Source organism: Diceros bicornis, chromosome 5 (genome assembly GCF_020826845.1).
Source record: "Diceros bicornis minor isolate mBicDic1 chromosome 5, mDicBic1.mat.cur, whole genome shotgun sequence".
Lineage (NCBI taxonomy): Eukaryota > Metazoa > Chordata > Mammalia > Perissodactyla > Rhinocerotidae > Diceros > Diceros bicornis.
In genome coordinates, this window is record NC_080744.1 from 25,001,600 (window position 1) to 25,021,610 (window position 20,011).

Sequence of the window (20,011 nt, forward strand, 5' to 3'; positions counted from 1 at the left end):
CCTATGTAACTGTTAAAAATCTGAACATCATTTAAAGTGAAAATGTACTCCTTCCTCCTATGGCCTGTTTCAGGCAGGAAAATTTCAGAGAGATAGGCCATGTGTTGTTGGTTTCATTTGTCTTAACTCTACAAGTCCACCTCCTCCTTACCTGTGTTTTCTACTCCTGCCCTCCTCCAGGGATACGGGGATGGTGTGGGGGTGGCCAGTAGGGGGTGGAGAACCTATAGGAAATGGCAAGTGGTATGGACAAAGATGGTAGTGGTGGTGGTGGTAAGAAGTGGTAGGGTTCTGTATATATTTTGAAGGTATAACCCACAGAATTTGCTGATGGATTGGCCAAAGGATATAAGAGAAACAGGGAGAGTCAAACATAATATTGTTTTGGTTTTGATATGGAATCTGTATTTTTCTTATTGTGGTAAAATACATATAACACAAAATTTGCCATTTTAATCATTTTAAAGTGTACAGTTCAGTGGCATTAAGTACATTCACATTGTTGTGCACTCATCACCATTGCCCATCTCCAGAACTTTTCGTCATCCCAACTGGAAACTCTGTATCCATTAAACACTAATTCTCCATTCCCACCCCAACTCCAGCCCCTGGTAACCACCTTTCTATTTTCTGTCTCCATGATTTTGACTACTCTAGGTACCTCATATAAGTGGAATCATACAATATTTATCCTTTTGTGCCTTGTTTATTTCACTTGGCATAATGTCTTCAAAGTTCATCCATGTTGTAGCATTTATCAGAATTTAATTCCTTTTTAGTGCTGAATAATATACCTATGTGTGTATACCATATTTTGTATATCCATCCATTCTTCAACGGACATGTGTGTGTTTCCATCTTTTTTGGGTATTGTGAATAATGCTGCTATGAACATGGATGTATAAATATCTGTTTGAGTTCCTGCTTTCAATTCGTTGGGGTATATACCCAGAAGTGGAATTGCTGGATGATATGGTAACCTATGTTTAATTTTTTTAGGAACCACCATGTTGTTTTCCGTAGTAGCTGCACCATTTTACATTCCCACCAGCAATGCACAAGGATTCTAATTTCTCCACGTTCTTGCCAACTCTTGCTATGTTCTACTTAAAAAAAAATTCTTTTTTCCCCAAAGCCCTAGTGCATAGTTGTGTATCCTAGTTGTAGGTCTTTCTAGCTCTTCTATACGGGATGCTGCCTCAGCGTGGCTCCATGAGCAGTGTGTAGGACCAGGCCCAGGTTCGGAACCGGCGAACCCTGGGCCACCGAAGTGGAGCAGGTAAAGTTAACTGCTATGCCGCTGGGCCAGCCCCTAAAAATTTTTTTAATAATATCCATCTTAATGGGTATGAAGTCGTATGTCTTTGTGATTTTGATTTCTATTTCCCTAATGATTAGTATTTAGCACATCTTTTCATGTGCTTATTGACCATTTGTAGAATTGGGTTGTTTGTTTTTATTGTTGGGGACATAGTTTTTGAGTTTATAGTAGACATATCATCCCATTTTGAGGTCTTTCTATGGTAATTTGTCTAATTAAGTTTTGTATTTCTTTTTAGATTTTTGAAAATTCTCTTTTTCTAGGAAACCATCCATTTCTTCTTGGTTTTAAATTTGTCACTGAAGAGTTACACATGACATTTTTGTACACAAATCATTTTCTACCCTGAGTTATAGTTATTTGTGTACTTTCTATCCTCCTTATTAGATTTTAAATCCCTTAAAGGCACGCATTACCTCCCAGACCACATAGTACATTTCCTTAAACATAGCATTTGCATAATCATTGTTTTGGAATGAATTAATACATTAGTTAATTTCATTATTTAATATTTGTTTACCAATATGACTTTATTTTTGTCTTCATCAAAATAGTGAATATCTGAGTAACAAATTTCAGTAGATGAAATACTTTAACTTTATATAAGATTAAATATAACATTTTGAATGTAAAAATTTACAGCATTTTGAGTAAAAATGCTTTTGTTGATAACTGGTGTGAAATTCAAACGGAAGAGAGGGAAGGTAGGATGAGAAATGTAGGAAAGGAACTAACTTTTATTGAGGACTTACTATGTGCCAGTCACTTTTTAAGGCACTCTGCATAGAATATCCCAGTTGACTTTCATCATAATCTTTTGGAATGGGCATTTTCATCCCCAATTTACAGATGAGAAAACTGGGGCTCGGGGCGGCCCCATAGTGTAGTGGTTAAGTGCACGCCCTCTGCTGCTGCCGGCCAGGGTTCGGATCTCTGGCGCGCGCTGATGCACCACTTGTCAGACCATGCTGTGGCGGCGTCCCACATAAAGTGGAGGAAGATGGGCACAGATGTTAGCTCAGGGCCAGTCTTCCTCAGCAAAAAGAGGAGGATTGGCATGGATGTTAGCTCCGGGCTGATCTTCCTCACAAAAAAAAAAAGAAAACTGGGGCTCAGAGAAGTAACCAAGTAGTAGATGGAAGAGCCTTTTTAATAGGAATGAGGAATTTCTATGAATATTAATACTAAAAAGGTATAAGTATGTTATATGCAAAATAATAAGCAATTAGCCTTAGTCATTTTTTGAGTTTTTGCTGACACATTTCTGTGACAGGAGTGTGTGAAACGAAGACGATGCTAACAGAGGACTACTCACCTCTCCTCTGGAGAAACAGACACAAAGCAATCAATCAGTCTGCAAGTACTTACTGAGTATTTATATGGTCTATGACAATGGATTGGTGCTTGAGGCTAATGGTGAATTACAGAGCTAGTCCCTGCCCTCAAAGTGCTTGTTGTATTCTGTTGGGAAGCCAGGCAGACACAGATAGAATGCACAGAAATATTCAAATCTGATAATTAATAAAAATGTCTTGAGGGTCCAGTCTGCTTCTGAGTTTGTACTGCGTTGCATAGTGACTGGCACCCCAGAAACATGTCATCAGAGCTTTCTCTGAATGGGAAAGGCTTGATTCACTGCAGGGGCCTGATATTCCCTTAGCTTGTCTGGGAATACTAGCTTCAGCCTCTTGGTTCCATGGTTTTATAAGAAGAGCTTGTTCACATGCTGCCTGAACACCTGCTTCACGTGTTTATTCCTCAGGGTGTAGATGAAGGGGTTGAGAATTGGAGTCACCACGGTGTTGAGCAAGGCCACCACCTTGTTTCTGTCTTCCCCCTGGTCACCCTTGCCCTACCAGATATACATGAAGATGCAGCTTCCACAGAAGAGAGACGCAACAATGATGTGGGAGGAGGAGGTTGAGGAGGCTTTCTGCCTTTCATTGGCTGAGGGGATTAGCAAGATGGTGTGGAGGATGTGGCCATAACAGATGGCTGTCACAGACAGAGTGCCCAGTAGGCTGAAGTTGGCCATAATAAAACCCAGAAGCTCTATCAGGCTTGTGTCTGCACATATGAGTTCCAGGAGTGGAAAGCTGTCACAGAAGAAATGATTAACGATATTGGGGCCACAGAACAGCTGCTGAAATACAATGAAACTTAGAGTGATCATGAGAAGGAATCTTGCCATCCATGAAGAAAGAACCAGCTGGACACAGACTCTTTTGCTCATGATGGTGGCACAATGCAAGAGGTTACATATGGCCGTGTACCTGTCAAAGGACATCACTGCCAGTAGGAGGAACTCTGTGGTGCCCAGGAAGAAATAGAGGAAAAACTGCAAAAAGCAACCTGCTAGGGAGATGGTCTTGTGTTCTGTCAGAATGTTGGTCAGCATCTTGGGGAAGATGACTGAAGTTAACCAGATCTCCAGGACAGCAAAGTTGTGGAGGAAGTAGTACATGGGGGTGTGGAGGCACCTGTCCACAAGGGTGATGAGCACAATGAGGAGAATCCCCAGTAGAACAGGGAGGTAGGTGAGGAGGAGCCCCAGGAAGATGAGCATCTGCAGCTCACAGGCATCTGAGAGCCCCAGCAGGACAAACTCGGTGATGGTGGTGTGGTTCCCCATGGCTCTTCTGACCTCTGCTGGGGATGGCCCATCAGAGGTGTGCAGCATCAGGAGCTGTGATGTTCTGGTGATCTGAGGACACTTGGAACCGAAAGAAAGAGGGATGAGTGTGGCATTTTGAGCTTAGGAGTCCTTGTTTTCTCAGAGAAGGACACATCTTCTCACCACTGACTACTCAGATTTATTTTGCAGAGCCCCCGGGGGTACCCGTCCCATGTTTGGTCTTGATGTGTCTATGTGTTAGAAGAGAAAGTGATGATTTGCATGGTGGCCTAAGTAAGGCCAAGTATTATCCTTGCTTAATTTCCTTAAGTAAACTTTTATTCCTGATTCCTCAACACATTCTTTTGCCCCTAACATTATAACCACTTTCAATACCTTTTGTTTTTATCTTTACTCCCACATTGGGTCTTCATCCATAAATAGTTTATATAAGGGTTGTAACATTTTTGCTTAACTTAGCCATTCACTACACCAATCCATATCCTGGGGTGAACTGGATAAAATAGATGTTCTTTGTTGTTTAGATTACCTGAATCTTTGATGCCTTTCACTAGTATTTGGATTAATAAAAAGGAAAAAGGAAACCTATGAGATAAAAGTACAACTCTCATAAATCAAAAAGTGAAAAATCCAAGTAATAGATGCATAAATAAAAATTTCTTAGTGGGAGTTTGGTATTCAAGGTTCTTAATGATCTGTTCCCAAATGATATTTCCAGGTTCTCCTCTTATTACATCCTCCCAAGGGCTCTAGATACAATAATAGACTCCTTGAGATTTTTAATTCTTTATCCATTTTATTCATGTGGTATTTTTTCAGCTTGGAATCATCAGCCTTTCAGATCCTATTTATCCTTTAAGTCTCTCCTCAATAAATGCTATCATTTCTATGAAGCCTTCTCTTCTGAGTGAATGAGTCTTTCCTCATTCATCTTCATTATATTATATTAATATTTATATATATACAAAAATATTTATAAATATATAATATATAAGTATATTTATTTATATATTATATATAAATATATTTATTTATATTATATCCCTCTTCATTTTATTATATTTCATTTAATTTTTATTATATTTTATAGTTTTTCATTTGTTGCTCATTGAGTCAAAAATTTCTTTATTACTCTTTGTATTTTCAACAACTCTTGGAACAAGTTTTTTAAAAATACTCAGCTCTAATAAACATTTATTGCATGAGTGAATAATACCTCAAATGTCTGAGACATGGATTTGGTGGTGTTTGACACACAAAAGGTTGAGTACATGTCACTTAACGTAGTATTTCCTAGGGGACAGCAACCTTGCAGAGTCATATGCCAAGTAGCCTTAAGTTGGTCCATCTGAAGAGAGTTTGCTTTTCCTCGTGAGAAGGTGGAGATGGCTTCCCACAAACATTCTCCAAAGGGAGACTCTCCATCTTCGAGACGGTCTAGAGTTTGAGCTAGTAAATAGACAGATCTGGTTAGGTATGCTAGAGTGCTCCCAGCAGCAAAAAACCCAAAACTCTTAAAAAGATCTCTCTTTAGAAATCAGCATCCCTGGGGGACAGCCCAGTGTGGTAGTGGTTAAGTTTGCTCTCTGTTTCGGCAGCCCTGGGTTCGAGGCTTCAGATCCTGAGGGCAGAATTATGCACCCCTCATCAAGCCATCCTGTGACAGGCATTCCATACATAAAATAGAGGAACATGGGCACAGAAGTTAGCTCAGGGTCAATCTTCCTCAGCAAAAGGAGGAAGATTGGCAGCGGGTGTTAGCTCAGGGATAGTCTTCCTCACCAAAAAAAAATCAGCATCCCTGGAAGTTTCCTTCCTTAAGTGTTGTCAACTACTACCTTAATTATCAGACAGAGCTATAGCAAGAATTATTTGCCAGTCGCTGGAGAATAAGAATGGGACCCTGTGTAGTTACTTGAGATGAAGGAGATGCTGAGGGGTATCAGGGAAGATGAAATAGTGAACTGTATAAATTTTCCTTTTTTTATGGTTTGCCTTCTTTTGAGCACAGGCTACACTATTCAAAGTCATTCCACAAACTACTATTATATCTAACATTTGTTGACAGTTATTAGACAACACAAAATAATCCATTAGCCTCTGAGGATGTAACTAGAGCTATTCCCCACAGGTTATTTCTAGGCTCAATGTTGTCTCGATTCATCAGTATTTTGAAAAGGAAGTCTCTACAGCCTAATCATTTGGTTCAAATTGAGCCCAGGTGGCCCTGGAACTTACCCAGCTCTTTCCAGAACAGAAGCAGAATCCAGCATGAATGTGACACCCAGAAACATCATCAGGAGCTAATAGAATGTGTATTATTTAGGCGAAGTCCTGGATGGGACACACTGGGAGAAATATGGGAATAGAGACTAAGATGAGGTAGAGATTTATGTGAGTGAGAGGGGAGGAGAAAGCTCTGGGTTCATACTGAATCATCAACTTAGCACAGAGAAACTGAAAAGACTTTGTGAGAAACTCTCCTTGGTATCCTGACAGTTTGTCTTTCCATGGCTAGAAGTGCATAGTCTTCTGGATAGTTCTAGTACACTTAGAAGGAAGGGGAAGTCTTCTACTTATAAGGAAAAGCATTTAGAGTTTCACTCAGACTCGATGTTGTTCAGAACTTTGGGTTTTCCAAGGGGACGGTTATACAGAGCACAAAGTGGGACAGGCAACGTTCCTCGATGCAAGTGAGTAACATAATGGCTCTGACTGGATAACCATTGACTTGCCTAGAATGGACCTGGATGGTGGGGCTAAAGTTACCGATGAGAGTCAGTGCCTGTGCTTGACGTGCCACATCTTATAAAGGAATATAAAAAACAAGTGTCAGGAAGAGTAGGGTTTGAGGAAGCCACTGCTGCTCTGCCATCCTGGGTAGTGCCAGGTGGAGATTACCCCACAGGTCCAGGGCCAGGTGTCTAGCAGCCCTCTGGGGAAGTCCCAATCAGGCCATTCCAAATACACTACTCACAGGATTGCAGATGCTACCTGGCTCTCATGGCTATTTCTTGAGGTTGCAATATTGTCTATGGGATGTAAATGCAGATCTTAAACTACGGGTGTGAGATTTCTATCTGTCATGAATTTGATGGCATTCTCTAAAAACACCTATCCTTTTCCAAAGCTCCCTGATTGGTCAGTGGCGTTCCTTGGGTAAGAGAGTGATTTCCTTGGACTTTGTCATCATTTAGCTCACAGGATCTGATAAGTCCAGAATGTTTCAAAATCTTCCGTTTTCAGCAAGCTCATCCTGGAGAAAGCCTTGGAAGAGTACAGTTGTCATTTGGTGCAATCCTCCTTCATCCTCCTCTTGCCTAAATGAGTTGATTTTGACTGATAAAGACTTATATTACATCCTCACATTGGCCCAGTCTCTGTGAGGTGATATTTCTTCTGTGGACGGTGTGGCTCTAAGAGACAGTGGGTGAACTACTCCTGGAATAAGCACATCTCTTTGTGGAGGTGACATGAGGGCTGAAAGACTTGGGTTGCAGATTATTTGTTTTCCTAAGGGATCTACTGGTCTTCCAAGTTTGATGGGGTTTGGGATCCCCAGAGAATTAGTATAATGAGCCTCACTCAGCCTCTTCCCAACTCTCTTGGCTGTTAACTTACTACAACTTTGTGAACAAAAGTTTCTGTTGTTTATTGAGATCAAGACTAAGTTACTTTTAGTTAAGGTAACAAATCTAATTATGCCTCTTAAATTGGATCTCTTGTCTAATATTAGGCAGTCCTGTTACAGGAATGTAATGAAACATGAGAAGCAATATGGAACCTTGGCTAATCCTATTCTGACCCTCACAGGGGCTGGGCAATGGTAGAAGATGGGGTCCTGGGGGAAGGGACAAAAAGGAAGGAAAGGAAAAAGTTGGGATTAATTTTTTTCCCAGCTTTATTGAGATAAAATTGACAAATAAAATGGTATATATTTAAAGATGATTTGAAAAATCATCAATGTGATGATTTGATATAATTATACATTGTGAAATGATTACTACAATGAAGTTAGCACATCCATCACCTCACATAGTTACCATTTTGTGTGTCTGTGTAGTGAGAGTGCTTAAGATCTACTTGCTTAGCAAATTTCACAGATACAATACATTATTATTAACTACAAACACCATGCTGTACGTTAGGTTCTCAGAAGTTATTCATCTTATAGCCAGAAGTTTGTATCCTTTGTTCAACATCTCCCCCATTTTCTCCACCCCTCAGCCCTTGGCAACCACCATTCTACTCTCTCTTTCTATCAGTTCAACTTTTTTCTGTTTGTTTGGATTCCACATAGAAGTGATACCTTACAGTATTTGTCTTTCTCTGTCTGGCTTATTTCACTTAGCACAATGCCTTCTAGGTTCATCCATGTTTTGCAAATGGCAGGAATTCCTTCCTTTTAAAGGCTGAATAATATTCCATTCTTTATGTAACACATTTTCTTTATCCATTCATCTGTCAATGGACACTTAAGTTGTTTCCATATCTTTGCTAATCTGCGTAATGCTGCAATAAATATGGGAGTGCAAATATCTCTTTGAGATAGTCATTTTGTTTCCTTCAGGTATACCTAGAAGTGGGATTGCTGGGTCATGTGGTAGTTCCACTTTTAATTTCTTGAGGAAACTCTATGCTGTTTTTCCTAGTAATTGTACCAGTTTACATTCCAAGCAATAGTGCACAGGGTTCGCTTTTCTCCACATCCTTCCCAGAATTTTTTTCTCTCTTGTCTTTTTTATAATAGCCATCCTAATAGGTGTGAGGTGATTTCTCATTGTGATTTTGATTTGCATTTCCCTGATGACTGATGATGTTGAGCACCTTTCCATGTGCCTGTTGGCCATTTGTATGTCTGCTTTGGAAAAATGTCTATTCAGGTCCTTTGCCTATGTTTTACTTGGGTTGTTTGTTTTTTTGCTATTAAGTTGTATAAGTTCTTTGTATATATCGGATATTGACCCGTTATCAAATATGTGGTTTGCAAACATTTTCTCCCATTCCATAGGTTGCCTTTTCATTTTGTCAATTGTTTTCTTTCATATGCAGAAAGTTTTTAGTTTGATGCAGTCCCACTTGTTTATTTTTGTTGCCTTTGCTTTTGGTGTCATATCCAAAAAATCATTGCCAAGGCCAATGTCAAGGAGCTTACTCCCTGTTGTTTTGTTCTAGGAGCTTTACAGTTTTAGGTCTAATGCTCAAGTCCTTAACCCATTTTGAGTTGTCTTTTTGTGATTCATGTAAGATAGGGGTCCATTTTCATTCTTTTGCATATGACTGTCCAGTTTTCCCAACACCATTTATTGAAGAGACTATCCTTTCCTCCATTGTACATTCTTGGGCCCACTGTTGAAAACTAATTGACCATATACACATGAGTTTATTTCTGGTCTCTATTCTGTTCTGTTCTGTTGATCCATGTGTCTGTCTTTATGCTGATGTCATACTGTTGATTACAATAGCTTTGTAATATAATTTGAAATCTGGAAATGTGATGCCTCCAGCTTTGTTCTTCTTTCTCAAGATTGCTTTGGCTATTTGAGGCCTTTTGTGGTTCCATACAAATCGTGGATTGTTTTTTCTATTTCCATGAAAATTGCCATTGGAATTTTGGTAGAGATTGCATTGAATCTGTATATTGCTTTGGATAGTACGGACATTTTAACAATACTGGTTCTTCTAATCCAAGAACGCAGAATTTCTTTCCATTTTTTTGTGTCTTCCATTTCTTTCATCAATGTCTTATTGTTTTCAGTGTACAGGTCTTTCACCTCCTTGGTTAAATTTATCCCTAATATTTCATTTAGGCATATAGCATTTTTGATGCTATTGTAAATGGCATTGTTTTCTTAATTTCTCTTTCTGATAGTTCATTGTTAGTGTATAGAAATTCAACTGATTTTTGTATGTTGATTTTTCATCCTGCAACTTTAATAAATTCATTTCTTAGTTCTAACAGTTTTTGGCAGAGTCTTTATTATTTACTATATATATGTCTTCTGCAAATAGAGACAATTTTACTTCTTCCTTTCATATTTGGATGCCTTTTATTTCTTTTTCTTGCCTAATTTTTTCTGGCAAGAGAAAGGACTTCCAGTACTATGTTGAATAAAAGTGGTGACAGTGGGCATCCTTGTCTTCTTCCTGATCTTAGAGGAAAAGATTTCAATTTTTCACTGTTGAATATAATGTTAGTTGTGGGCTTGTCATATATGGCCTTTATTATGTGTAGGTACATTCCTTCTATACCCAGCTGAACAGACCAATTACTAGTAAGGTCATTGAATCAGTAATCAAAAACCTCCCAACAAAGAAAAGCCCAGGACTAGTTGGCTTCACTGTGAATTCTACCAAACTGTTAAAAAAGAGTGAATATCAATCTTTCTCAAACGCTTCCAAAAAAGAGAAGGGGCAGGAACACTTCCAAACTCATTTTATGAGGCCAGAAAGACCCTGATACCAAAGCCAGAAAAGGACACCACAAGAAATGAAAATTACAGACCAATATCCTTGATGAACATAGACAAAAATTATGAATAAAATATTAGCTAACTGAATTCAACATCACATTAAAAGGATCATACACTGGGATCAAGTGGGATTTATTCTAGGGATGCAAGGATAGTTCAACATCTACAAATCAATACATGTAATACACCAAATTTAACATCATTTCATGATAAAAACTGCATGCCTTTTATTCCTTCTTCTTACCTATTGCATTGGCTACGATCCTTCAGTACAGTGTTGAATAGAAGCTGTAAAAGCCTTGTTGCTAATCTCATGGGGAAAGTATTCAGTCTTTCACCATTTAGTATGATGCGTACTGTATGTTCTTCATAAGTACTTTTTATCAGCTTGAGGAAATTCTCTTGTATCCTAGTTTGCTAAGAGTTTTTTTGTTCCTGAGGAAGATTAGCCCTGAGATAACATCTGTGCCAATCTTTCACTACTTTATATATGGGACACCACCACAGCATGGCTAGTGAGTGGAATAGGTCCACGCCCAGGATCTGAACCTGCGAACCTGAGCTGCTGAAGTGGAGTGCACGGACTTGAACTACTTGGCCAGAGGGTTGGGCCTAGTTTTTTTTTTTTTTAAATCATGAAAGGATATTGAATCTTGTCAAATGCTTTTCCTGCGCATATTGAGATGATCAGATGGCTTTAGTACTTTATTCTGTTAATATGGTGAATTACATGTGATTGATTTTTGGATGTTGAATCAATCTTGTATGTGTGGGATAACCTCCATTTGGTCATGATCTTTTTGCTATATCATTGGAAATAATTTGCTAAATTTTGTTAAGAAGTTTTTCACTTATGTTCCCAAGGGATATTTTTAATTTTCTTTTTTTGTAATATCTTTATCTGATGTTGGTATCAGGGTAATGCTGGCCTCATATGTTCATTTGGGAGATGTTTCTTCCTCTTCTGTTTTCTGAGAGAGTTGGTGTAGCACTGGTCTTATCTCTTCCTTAAATAATTAGTAGAATTAACCAGTGAAGCCATCTGGGCCTATAGTTTTCCTTTTTGGAAGTTTTTAACTGCAAAAGAAATTTCTTTAAAAGATATGGGGCTATTGAAGTTATCTATTTTATTTTGGGTGAGCTTTGGTAGTTTGTGTCTTTCAAGAAATTTATCCATTTCATCTAAGTTGTCAAATATACTGACCTAGATTTGTTCATGATGCTCCCTTATTACCGTTTAGTGCCTAGAGAATCCATAGCAGTGTCCACTCTTTCATTCCTGGTATTGGTAATTTGTGTCTTATTTTTTTTTCCTACCTTCTCCCAGCTTCAAGTCCAGCAGAGAGAAAGAGTCTCCCTTCCATCAGTTCCCATAAATATCTCTGAATTGAGACTCATTTGGTCTCACTGCCCTGATTTTAGTCATGTGGACCATCCCTGAGCCAATAACCATGGCCATGTTCTGGTTGGTTGGGGATGAAGTCAGCACCATCCTAGCTACATGAACTGAGAATGGGAAGGGACTTTCCTGAGAAAAATCAAGGTCCTATTACTTTAAGAATGGGGAATGGATGCCAGGCAAGCAGAAAGTACATATGGCAATTACATAATTTATGTTTTTTTTTCCTGACATGAAGGCTGAAAATTTTACATAGCTAAATTTATAGATTTATTTGTACCTTTCCTCCATTTAAAAATCTTTAATAAGATAATTTTTACCTAAATTTTCTTTTTTATGTTTCCATGGTTTATATTAATCTATTTAATTCATTCTGAATTTACTTCAGTTTAAGATATGAGGTGAGGATCTAACGACTTTTTCTCCAAGAGATCTAACATCTCTTAATTTACCTTCATTTATTCAACTTATTCCTTCAGTAAAATATAATACCTGGCACTGAATATGATACTTACCCTATTCCAAGCCCTATACTGAGTATTCTAACACATATTAATGCATTAATGTGTAAAGAATTCTATGAGGTAGGTACTATTATTATCTCCATATATATGACCGAGATACAAACAAGTATTCCTTGCTCAGGATCAAATAGCTAATAGGTAGCTGGGATCTGAATCTAGGTAGTAGGCTTCCAGTAGCTGTTCTCAATCTCTGTGTTATATTGCTTCTCAAAATTATTGATGTCCACAGCATGCCTTATAGCTACTGGTTTTGTAGCTAGCAGGATTCTGTAGCAAGCCTACAGAGTTTCGTTCCCACCAGTTAGGTTGTACCAAGAATCAATGGTTAGTTTCCAAACCTCGATTTGATAATTGGACTTGTTATTGTAATTACATATTTTAAGTAAATAAACATAAACCAATGAAATATGAGTGTAAAAACAAAGCTGTTTCTGTGAAAATTAATTTGATTCCTTTCAATAGATTCCATGAAGCCAGATAATGAAAAAATTTTGTTGAATTAGGTGTGGGCAAGAACTGTGAAGATTGGCAAACAAACAAACAAGTGAAAATTCTAGAATTCTGCTGACAGTTTCTCAAGCATCTTTAAAATTTTTGTACTACTGAAACAAATCCTGGAAATTATAGAGGCTATGTTATGAATGTGGCTTAAACAAGAAAGACTACAACAATCATCACATTCATTTTCAAAGAAAAGGATGTTTACAGGTTAGTGAATACGTATTTGTTTATAGGTTTTAATTTCAAATAAATATTTAATGCGTGTATCACTTTTAAATTGATCTTCTGCTTTAACAACCTCCTGGTCCCCAATAACCAACCAAGTGTTAGTCCCAATCTCTTTGACAGGCAGGCTTCTGTGTTAGTTAGTCGATAGTATTGGCATCATGTATTGAATTGACTTTCTTTTTTTACTGATTAGAAAATCTACTTTAATCATCTATTAGATTCTTATCTGTACTGCGTTATCTTCCCAGACTATCCACCCAGTTCCTTTGTTCTGTTTATTAGTTCTTGACTTACAATTTTTTTTTTTTTGAGGAAGACTGGCCCTGTGCTAACATCCGGTCCCATCTTCCTCCACTTTATATGGGACGCCGCCACAGCATGGCTTGACAAATGGTGCGTTGGCGCGCGCCCCGGATCTGAACCGGCGAACCCTGGGCCGCCGCAGCGGAGCACGCACACTTAACCACTTGCGCCACTGCGCCGGCCCCTTGACTTAATGTTTTAATATCTGATACTTTTTATTTTTTGTTTAACGTGTCTTGGCTAGTCTGCCTGATTAATTTTTTATACATATAATATTTCTAAAGTCTACCATAAATATATTCTTGTTGAGGATATTTTTATAAATTTTGAAAGGTTCCAGTGAAGAAGGTATGCTAAGTTTATTATTATAACTTAAAAATGAGTCAAGATTAAGGAACTCAGATATAGGCTAGGGTCAGAAACATTAAGACATACCAGACATAGTAGAGGTCTACTGAGTTTTCTGCATTCTCTGACAAGACTTCATGAGCCAATAATGATACACGTAAGAAACCACTGTAGGTTAGAGCACAAGCTAAAACACTCTAGGACTGGATATTTCATGGAGATCAGGACAGGAGCTGCGTTTGCAGAGGTTCAGGCAAGAAGACAACTTTCCCCCTCTCTCAGGGCTAGCTCATCGTTACGAGAGGAGCTTGCTCATTTGCTCCCTAAACACCTGCTTCACCTGTTTGTTCCTCAGGGTGTAGATGAAAGGGTTGAGCATCGGGGTTGCCATGGTGCTGAGCAAGGCCACCAGTTTGTTCCTGTCCTCCCGCTGGTCACCTTTGCCTGACCGGAAATACATAAAAATGCAGCTGCCATAGAAGATAGAAATAACAATGATGTGAGATGAACAGGTTGAGAAGGCTTTCTGCCTCTCCTTGGCTGAGGGGATTCGCAAGATGGTGTGGAGGATGTGGCTGTAGCAGGTGGCCGTCACCAACAGAGTGCCTAGTAAGCTGAAATTGGCCTCAATAAAATCCAGCAGCTCTATCAGACTTGTGTCTGCACATATGAGTTCCAGGAGTGGAAAGTTGTCACAGAAGAAATGATTAATGACATTGGGGCCACAGAACGGCTGCTGAAATGTGATGAGACTTGGAACAATGATGAGAAGGAATCCTGCCATCCATGAAGAAAGAACTAGCTGGAAACAGACCCTTTTGCTCATGATGGTGGCATAACGCAAGGGATTACATATGGCCACATACCTGTCAAAGGACATCACTGCCAGGAGGAGGAACTCGGTGGTGCCCAGTAAAAAATAGAGGAAAAACTGGAGGAAGCAACCTGCTAGGGAGATGGTCTTGTGTCCCGTCAGGATGTTGGTCAGCATCTTGGGGAAGATGACTGAGGTTAACCAGATCTCCAGGACAGCAAAGTTGCGGAGGAAGTAGTACATGGGGGTGTGGAGGCGCCTGTCCATGAGAGTGATGACCACGATGAGGAGATTCCCCAGTAGAGTGAGGAGGTAGGTGAGGAGGAGCCCCAGGAAGATGAGCATTTGCAGCTCACAGGCATCTGAGAGCCCCAGCAGGACAAACTCGGTGACAGTGGTGTGGTTCCCCATGGCTCCTCTGACCTGTGCTGGGGATGGCCAATCAGAGGTGTACAGCATCAGGAGCTGTGATGTTCTGGGGATCTGAGGACACTCGGAACTGAAAGAAAGAGGAGTGAATGTGGCATTTTGAGCTGAAGGAATTCTTTTTTTTTCTTTGACCTACTAGTCCCTTTCTTTCCCTCTTCAGTCTGGTTGTCCAGATCCCTTACTGAGTTAGCATCAGGTCACATAATTTGACCCAGTTTAAGTCAATATTCTGGGATTCTTTGGGAAATGTTTTGCCTTTACCAAATCTTTTTCCACATCTCTTTGTTTCTGTTAGGAAACTGTATTAAATCCCTTTCATTCTTTTCCGTTAGATCACATGACATCTTTTCCCATATTTGTCCAAATGTTGTAAGGGGTCTCCGAAGTCCATTAAAATATCTCCCCGTGTTGGGGCTGGCCTGGTGGCGTAGTGGTTAAGTTTCTGTGCTCTGCTTCTCTGGCCTGGGGTTCACGGGTTCAGATCCCGGGCATGGACCTACGCATCGCCTATCAAGCCATGCTGTGGCAGGCATCCCACATGTAAAGTGGAGAAAGATGGGCACAGATGTTAGCTCAGGGCCAAATTCCTCAGCAAAAAGAGTAGGATTGGCGATGGATGTTAGCTCAGGGCTAATCTTCGTCAGCAACAAAAAAAACCCCAAAATTTCCCTCTGCAAATCCTGTATCCAATGGATCACAGAGTTTTATTGAAAGCATTGATGGAATATTTACTCTTGAGCTTGTTACAGAAGGCATTTAAATTACAGAGACTGTGGTTGCACCTGAGCTCCAACATTTGCTAACTTTTCTGGGGCTGGTTCTCTAACTTCACCAAAACTCTGCTTTCTCTTTGGGAATAATAACAGTAACTATGTAAAAAGTTCTCCTAGAACTTAAATGCATAATGCAACACTTAGCACATGGCTGGCCACAGAACAAGCAGTCACATAATGTTAGCTATTTTTATTTCTTCTGTTGTGGCTGAAACTCAAGTAGGAATATAATAAGTAGGAGCAAAATTGAAGAAAAGATACTGGGATTTAGAGCAATGTGTATTTAAAGAAAAAGTTTAAAAAATATTATCATCTCATCATGAAAAGTTTAGGAAATACAGAGAAACGGAATAAAAAGAATCACCTGTAGCTGCACAGAGACAACTTAAGATTTTAATTGATCTCTATTGTATTCTTATTTAGTGTTGATTGGTTTATATAGCCATGTTCATATGTTATGTATTTTCCCACATGTTACTATAACACATTTTTGTCATGTTAATGCAAACTTTTTTTCACTTGTCAAAAGATTCTTGCTGTAATAAAGTGATTTTGCATTTATAAACTTTTTGTTAATATATTTTTTGGCTGATATTTTTGGAGGAATGCTTGTGTTATGAAATTGATATATAGAGGGGGGAGAGAGCGTGCATTTGTAGATTAGGTATCATGCTTAATACTTTGAGAGAATCTCCTCTGTAATAACAATAAAAATAATGATAAATCTGATATTCAGCATTGTTCATTGTTTCAATTTCCATTTTTTTTTTTTTTTTGTGAGGAAGCTTAGCCCTGAGCTAACCTCTGTTGCCAATCCTCCTCTTTTTTGCTGAGGAAGTCAGGTCCTGAGCTAACATCCATGCCCATCTTCCTCTACTTTATATGGGATGCCGCCATAGCATGTCTTGAAAAGCTGTGGCTTGACCAGTGGTGCATTGGTCCCCGCTGGGATCCGAACCTGCAAACCCCAGGCCGCTGAAGCGGAGTGTGCAAACTTAATCACTGTGCCACCAGGCCGGCCTGGTTCAATTTCACTTTTAGAGAATATACCTTGTTTTAAATGATTGTTATTTGTAGATTTACATTGCTTAATATTGTCCTTAGAGATCTGGATATGGAACTAGGCAATTTTGTCACTTGCTGTTCTTTATAGAAATGACAGATTAAGGCAAGTTTCTGTAGGAAACAGCTGACTCTATCCACACAGGAGCAGGAACTAGGAACCGTGGTAAGTTTGAAATCAGAGAAACAGTAACACACTACATGTCGTTGTGTAAAACATATGGATAAGGACTAGATGAAAACATGAAAAAATGAACATCATTGCCATAAAAGGATGGGAGGATTGTAGGTGATTTTTGTTTCTTCTTTTTGTTGTTTTTATTATTGCTTATACAACACCTTAAATTTGAAATCATAAAAGAAGCCAGCACAGTGAGCCCATTTGGGTTAAGAGTTGGGTAGCACGTTCCAGGAGAGACAAAGGGGAAACACATGGGTGTCCATGAAAATGGTGAGAGAAAGCCTTAGAGATTCTGTGACGCATCAGCTGGACGTGAGTCAGAACATTGGGAATGTTGAATAAAATCAAAGAAGTCAGCTGTGCCATAGCCTGCCACTGGACACATGAAAACAGATGACAGGCTTCTAGGCAGAGTTTCCAGAGGAATCAGATTCTCCTTCCCCCATTCCAGAAATTGCACCAATGCGAGTTACCTCACTAGCTTCTAGGTGAAGTGCTCGCTTGTCTTCAAGGCAGTTATGATGGAGACTCTGGTTTTCACGGGAAGCTCCTGGCTCTGCAAGGTTGCTGGAAGACTACACTTCTTGGGGTACTCACCAGAGATTCAAAATGAAGGAATCTCCAGAGCTGTAACATGGTCTGCAGGTCACGGACATAGGCAGGTCCTCGTCGACTTTTTCTGTGTGCATCACCAAACCACCATGTTTTCTACCAAGCAGTCTCCCTTCAGAAATGCTCCCTGACTCTGTTGTCACCGACACATCCCCAGATCTCCTCAGAAATGAGCTATCTCTGGATGTTCCCCAGAACTCCTGGGTTCACCAGTTTCTCAGGAAGCTCCACCACAGTGTCACTGCTGGACCGGTTTCCTGAGGAAATGGATATAGAAACCTAATTAGTTATTCTTCCATCCCTCCTATACTAAGGCGGAGACAGACAACAATTGATGCAGATTCATATGACTCATCTTTAGTTGGGCTTAAGAGGCTTCTGGTTAACAGTACCTGCCCTTCCAGGGACCTGGTGCCCATAGAGGATTCCGGGGTAAACTATTCACGGCAGACTCCTTGTCTCTGTGTAGCTGGCATCAGGCCTGGTCAGCTTGGGGTTCTGTTTGGTGTCCACGGAAACTGAGAGATACACAAGCGTACACAGCTCAAACTTAACCAATCTAGAGATTCTGATTCTTCTCTTGCTGGGTGGAGCTGTGCTTCCCCTGAGACTCATTATCATCAGTGGTAAAAGGAACCTGGGAAGGACCCTTACCTCTTACTTTCTTCAGCTCTGGGATTGAAAGTTTACTTCCGAGAAGAAGCTCAGAAACTTCTAATGAAGTTTAATTGTAACAAAAAAAGCATAGTTATTAAAACATTCAACAATTTTTTTGTGTGTGAGGAAGATTAGCCCTCAACTAGCATCTGCTGCCAATCCTCCTCTTTTTGCTGAGGAAGATTGGCCCTGAGGTAACATCCGTGCCCATCTTCCTCTATTTTATATGTGGGATGCCTGCCACAGCATGGCTTGATGAGTGGTGTGTATGTCTGTGCACAGGATCCGAACCTGCGATCTCTGGGCCGCTGAAGCAGAGCGCGTGAACTTAGCCACTATACCACTGGGCTGGCCCCCTGCATTCAACAAATTTTTGTTGAGTGTTTATTGTATAAGTGCTGCTCTAGATGCCAGAGATACACAGGCATTCTTATGGGGCAGACAGACATTAAACAATCACACAAATAATGAATTACTGTTGTATCTAATGTTCTGAAGGAGAGCTCACAGTAGATCCTGAACCAGACTGAAGGATAAGGGAAGCTGTTCCTGATGGAGTTATATAAATTTGTGAAGCAAGAGGTGGAGTGTGAAGAACCTTTAATTAATTAATTATTCATTCCATACATGTTTATTGAGCATCTGCTACGTGCTAGGTGCTGCAGTATGCCTGTGAGTGGTGAAGGAAACAGACATGGTCCCTGGTCTCCATGGAACTTATTCTCCATTGGGGGAATCTTTGTAAGAGGACCTTGGGGCAGTCCCCATCTTGGTCGTTGGCCCATTCAAGCCAAAACTACTTTGTAATCCTACTTTCTTTCTTTGGTCACCAAACCATTTCCTAGACCAGATAAAACTGGCTGATATAACGTGACTGCAGTAAGTGGTATGATTTTAGGAGCCAGTGATGTATTCGATAAGGCAAATGAGTGACTGGCTTTCAACTCTCTGTGTTAAATGGATTAGCGAGTTAATTTGACTAGGGTGCCCCTCCTCTGAGAGTCTGTCTATCCTTGAAGTGGTAGGATGGCTAGAGTTGGCAACCCACTCCTTAAACACCTGGTCATCTTGTATGAACTATTTGTGTTGTCACCTTAGACCTGGTAAGAGTCATGACTACACCAATGACCTACAAGAAGGAGGCCCAGATAGCTGGACAGCTGAAGGTGAGGAGTGTACATGACACATACTGGTTTCTGGGATCTGCTTATAGAAATTATATTCCTTCTCTGGCCAGACGAGAAAGGGCTCTGCAGCTCTCAGGTAGGAATCACCCACCCATGGGCCCCTGTCAGGCATTGTGAGAATTTTTTGGTGAGGAAGATTGGCCCTGAGCTAACATCTGTTACCAATCTTCCTCTTTTTGCTTGAGGAAGATTGTTCCTGAGGTAACGTCTGTGCCAGTATTCTTCTATTTTGTATATGGGATGCCACCACAGCATGGCTTGATGTGCGGTGTGTAGGTCCGTGCCCGGGATCTGAAGCGGAGCATGAGAACTTAACCACTATGCCACCGGGCCGGCCCTGCATCATGAGGATTTAAACTTCCACTCCCCTGTGGGACTAAGGATCCTTCCTTTTCTTCTCCACTGGGTCTTGAGAGAGTCAAGGAGGACGTAAAACTTGCTCATGGTTTTATCCTTCTATGTAAATCATTGTTTCTGGGTTAACAGCCCCTCATCTAAAAGAAAAAGAACCTGAGGTGGAAAATTAGTCTTTTTGTCATGCTCAAACTCAGGAAGAGGAACAAG

The 20,011-nt window shown here is 40.0% G+C and overlaps 1 protein-coding gene and 1 pseudogene across 1 annotated transcript; both read right to left on the reverse strand.

Moving 5' to 3' along the window:
- Positions 1-3,023: 3,023 nt before the first annotated feature.
- On the reverse strand, positions 3,024-4,001 carry LOC131405310 (olfactory receptor 6E1-like; annotated as a pseudogene).
- Positions 4,002-14,027: 10,026 nt separating this feature from the next.
- Positions 14,028-15,005, reverse strand: LOC131405311 (olfactory receptor 6E1-like). The gene has a single exon (XM_058540377.1). It carries the CDS (start codon positions 15,003-15,005, stop codon positions 14,028-14,030), a length of 978 nt encoding a protein of 325 aa, XP_058396360.1.
- Between the last annotated feature and the right edge of the window lie 5,006 nt (positions 15,006-20,011).

Bases quoted from the DNA above. Each gene is read 5' to 3' on its own strand.
- LOC131405311 (XM_058540377.1), bottom strand. From the start codon at position 15,005: ATGCTGTACACCTCTGATTGGCCATCCCCAGCACAGGTCAGAGGAGCC.